Source organism: Sceloporus undulatus, chromosome 4 (assembly GCF_019175285.1).
Source record: "Sceloporus undulatus isolate JIND9_A2432 ecotype Alabama chromosome 4, SceUnd_v1.1, whole genome shotgun sequence".
Classification (NCBI taxonomy): Eukaryota; Metazoa; Chordata; class Lepidosauria; order Squamata; family Phrynosomatidae; genus Sceloporus; species Sceloporus undulatus.
The window spans coordinates 5,282,263-5,286,940 of NC_056525.1; the positions used below are offsets into that span (position 1 = coordinate 5,282,263).

The 4,678-nt window shown below is 46.0% G+C and overlaps 1 protein-coding gene across 1 annotated transcript; it reads left to right on the top strand.

The window, feature by feature from the left end:
- The first annotated feature begins 424 nt into the window (after window positions 1-424).
- SLC52A3 (solute carrier family 52 member 3) lies at window positions 425-3,950 on the top strand. The gene is made up of 3 exons (XM_042465269.1): window positions 425-1,482; window positions 1,910-2,033; window positions 3,686-3,950. Exons 1-3 carry the CDS (start codon window positions 425-427, stop codon window positions 3,896-3,898), a joined length of 1,395 nt encoding a protein of 464 aa, XP_042321203.1. The 3' UTR covers window positions 3,899-3,950.
- Window positions 3,951-4,678: the final 728 nt, after the last annotated feature.

A 4,678-nucleotide genomic window follows, 5' to 3' on the forward strand; every position in this document is an offset into this window, starting at 1 on the left:
GATATTTGTTTTATGCCCCCCTTGTGAGGAGCAACTCAATTGACACTACCAACAATGTGGATCTTTTCAAAAAGACTTGGGGAAAACCTTGATGTCAATTATCCCAGATTAAGTGGGGGTTTTGACAGCCCCCGCCCCCCAAAAAAACTTAAATCAGGTACATTTGGGATGTGTGTGAACAATGGAGATTTAACCCGGATTCATCCTAGATTATTTCACAGTGTGAATAACCCCTGAATAAGGCACTGGAGAAACATTCTGTTCAGAGGCAGCAGGTTTTGTTGGCTTTCCCCTCAATTCTGGGAAAAGTGTAGCTACCAGTGTAGAGCACTAAGAGGCTTCCAATGTTTCCTGCACTATCACTAATCATCCTCTCTCCTCCCACAGGAATTAGGCTCATCTTCTTGGACTGCTAGGAGAAACCATGGCGTTACTCACCCATGTGCTGGCATGTGTCTTTGGGACAGGGTCTTGGATGGCCATCAACGGCGTGTGGGTAGAGCTCCCCTTGCTGGTGAACAAACTCCCTGAAGGCTGGTACCTTCCTTCCTACCTCATCATCATCATCCAACTGGCCAACATCGGGCCTCTTTTCATCACCCTCATGCACAAGCTAAAGCCTGGCATGCTGAGCGAGGTGCCTGTCATCTGCGTGGTGGTTTCTGCAGGAGCTGTGGCCTGCTTCCTCTTGGCTTTCTTCTGGGATTATATCACACCTGTGGCTGGACGGATGCACAGCACCCCCTTCTTTATTCTGGCCTTCTTCCTATCGCTTGTAGACTGTACCTCTTCTGTCACCTTCTTACCTTTCATGGCACGGCTCCATCCTCGCTATGTGACTACTTTTTTCATTGGTGAAGGACTCAGTGGCTTAATCCCAGCTCTTTTTGCCTTGGCCCAGGGGGCAGGAATTGCAAAGTGTGTCCAGGTGGAAGCCCCAGAGAATGCAACAGTCAGCAACACAACCTTGCGGAACATGACTGCTGAAGATGTCCATCACCACATGGCAACTCGGTATTCTCCTGCTAACTTCTCCAGCATGGTCTTCTTCATCATCCTCTCCGTCATGATGTTTTCCTGTCTTGTGGCCTTCTTCTTCCTCAACCGGTTGCCCAAGGTGTGGGAGCTTTCGAAAGAGAACCTCTGTGCCAGTGACATCACTCTCAATGCTATCCATAAGATTCCTGTGGATGGGCAAGGACCAACAAATGTAGGGTGCTTCTCAACCATTGATGCAAAAGTGCCAAGCACCACCAAAGGAAAAGATGATAAAGATCCGGGAACAGCTGCCTACTCCCAGACCAAGTTCATCTTCATATACCTTCTTGTGGCGTGGGTGAATTCATTGACTAATGGGGTCCTCCCCTCTGTGCAAAGTTACTCATGCTTGCCTTACAGTAGCATGGCCTACCACCTAGCTGCCACACTGAGCTCCATAGCCAACCCTTTAGCATGCACCGTTGCCACATTTCTGCCCAGCAGGTATGTACCTTTCTTCTGCCAACCATTTCTGTTCAAAGTTCTTTGGCCATTTCAATTCGGTCAAGTTTCTATTCCTTTCATACTGGCTGAACCACCATAGCTTTCCTCAAGTGCTGTAATTGGGAGAGATACCAATTTTGTAGAGAGCTAGTGTTGGATTATGACTTTGGAGACCAAGGTTCAAATCAGCAAAAGGCTTGAACTCACAGACCAAAGTAAGATACAGAGGAGTGAAAACAAAGGGCAGGCATTGTCTATAGACTCTTTCTCCTTAATCAAGTACTGATGCCTCTTTGCTTCCCCCACACTCTCCATTTGAGACTCAGTTTGGGAAGATCTAATTGTTTCTATCTGAATTCCCATCTCCAGGTCAGCAAGGAACTGCCCAGTGTCCAGTCTTGATGATTTGCTTCTTTCTCTTACCCAGGTCTCTCCCTGTCTTGGGTGTCTTGACAGCCACTGGAACAGCCTTTGGGGCCTACAACATGGGCATGGCTGCCCTGAGCCCTTGCCCTGTCCTGCAGCACTCAACCTGGGGGGATGTTCTCATTGTAAGTAGCTCCCCTTCTTCACAAGTCTTGCATGCAAGGGTTTTCATGCAGAATGGTTGTTTAATGGGATTTCCTCATATTTGCATATCATTGGGAATTCATGCCAAATAAATAAATAAATAATCGGTAGTTGAGAAAATGAAAAAATCAGCTAAAATGAACTGCCCAGAGGAAAACAGACCTATTTGGAAACAGATGCCAGCGAAACGAAAAGGAGGAAACTCTTGGCCACATAGCCCCAAAAGCCCACAAAAAACTATAGACGTATTTGGTCTTGCTGTGAGGAATGACGTTTGCCTAGCTATAGTAGAAAAGGCTTTAAAAAGTGGGGACACAACTGCATAGGGAGCAATTTCACCCCCCCCCCCCCAAATCTTCTGTGGGCCACCCCACAGACAGCAAGCCCAAATACCTTCGTTTCATCTGCAGTCTGTCTCCAAATGGCTACAGGGAGGTCATGTTGCAGCATGGCTCTCTGCATGGGAGCAAAAAGTGCTCAAAAAGGAAACCGAAAAAATAGAGTTGTCTTTGGAGGTCTAATGGGAGGCTTCATAGACAAGAAAAGTGGGGGCTAGGAGCTGCATGCCTAACTCTGCTCCATGAGTCACACTTTGCCCACATCTGCTGTATAATAAAATGGGGTGATTCATAGAGATCTGTCCCTGGCTATTATTAGCCATGACTGTGGTGACTTAGAGGAAGCTACAGTTTTATAGTGTATTTCTGAAGTAAAAGCACTACATCATGGTGAGGAGAGGGGGGCAAATGCAAACCACATGGGAGGCCTGGTGCCTTCATGGCTCAGTTGTGGGCTACCAGGTAGTCCATGGTTGGCCATTGTATGAAGTAGGCTACTGAATTAGATGGTTCTTGCATTTGATCCCACAGATATGGTCTGTTAGAAGGGATCCTATGGATCAGGGATAGGCAACCTTTTTGAGCCAGGGGCCGGGTTGCTGTCCCTCAGACAACTGGGGGGCCGAAGCCAAAAAATAAATAATTAAAAAATTAAAAAAAACAATTAAATATATAAATAAACCGGGACAAATGTAGGACAAAATTTTCAAATGGAGGGCACTTTTTTAAAAAAATGGAGGACACGTGAAAAAATTTGCTGATTTTTTAAAAAATGTTAATATAAATGCATGTTTCTGAGGCTTCTATAGACAATTGCCCCCCAAAGACCCCAGCGGCAATCAGAAGCAGGACCGGGCTGGGGCCGGTTCCAAGGCCTCGCCGGCCTGGATCCGGCCCACGGGCCGCAGGTTGCCTACCCCTGCTATGGATCTATTGGCTGGTCTTCCTATATTGCAATTACAGATTTGTAACCTAGAACTGGAGATAACAAACAACAAAAGGGGACTTAAAACCTAGCCAGTACAAAAGGAAAAAAAGAAATGAAGTTGGGGTTATAAAATATTACTCAGTATATTAAAACCAATATTAAAAATGTGTGTGTGTGTGTGTGTGTGTGTAATGAAAAACTTTCAAATCAACCAAAGAATACAATCACATAAGTTGAACAGTTCAAATAATACACAGTGAAAAGAACCAAGGTCCTGTACTTAAAAAGAAAATGCTGTAATATGTTGGCCTTTGGTTTGGAGATGGCTTTTCTGCATACACATTAATACACAATGTCTTTGCTGCAGGTGATCTCCTGGGTCTTCTTCACTGGGACGCTGACTTATGTCAAGGTGATGATGGGGGTGATCCTTCGAAGCCACAGCCACAGCGCCCTCGTGTGGTACGGAGCGGTGGAGCAGCTGGGCTCCCTGCTGGGAGCACTGACCATGTTCCCTTTAGTGAACATCTACAGCCTCTTCAAATCGGCAGACTTCTGCAGCTTCCAGTGCCCAGCATGACCTCAGAAGGAAACAGGGGCTCCATTGGTCAACCATCAGGCCCTTGACTAGTCAGCCAATGGTGGGACAATGCCTGACTCTAGGAATCAGCCAATATGGTGCCACACTTCTGAAGGAAGAGAAGAGAGTAAGGCTCATGGAATTCTAGAATCCTAGAGTTAGAAGGGGTCCTATGGACCATCAAGTGCAGGTGTCCAGAAAGAACATCCTCAGAAGGTAGTTCTTCAGCCTCATTTTGAAGACTTCCAGTGAAGGAGACCCCACCATCTCTCTAGGCAATTGATTCCATCACTCAACTGCTCTCGCTGGCAAGAAGATCCTTTTCACATTCCATTGAAGTCTACCATCCTGTAACTTCAAACCATTATACCTAGTCCTATGCTTTGGGGGAGCAGAGGACAAGCCTTCATTCTCCTCTCTGTGGCAGCCCTTGAGGTATTTAAAGAAGGTGGTTGTGTCACCCCTCAGTCGTCTCTTCGCCAAACTGAACAAGCCCAGTTCCTTTAACCTTTCCTCATATGTTTTGTTCTCTATACCTCTTATCATCCTTGCTACCCTTCTCTGAACCTGCTCCAGTGTTGGTAAAATATCTTTATGTAGGATTCACATGAGGGAAGCAGCTTCATCCACATTTGACTTGGTGATGTACAGTTGGACCTCTGATTCTTTATCCACAGATTCAATCCATGGATTTATTCCATGGATTCATGGAACACACACACACACACACACACACCAATTGTATTTAATGGATCTTGGGCATCCATGGCTTTTGGGATC

Coding starts and splice junctions, on each gene's coding strand:
- SLC52A3 (XM_042465269.1), top strand. CDS start 425: ATGGCGTTACTCACCCATGTGCTGGCATGTGTCTTTGGGACAGGGTCT. Junction 1,483..1,909: donor GCCACATTTCTGCCCAGCAG/GTATGTACCTTT, acceptor TCTCTTACCCAG/GTCTCTCCCTGTCTTGGGTG. Junction 2,034..3,685: donor CCTGGGGGGATGTTCTCATT/GTAAGTAGCTCC, acceptor TCTTTGCTGCAG/GTGATCTCCTGGGTCTTCTT.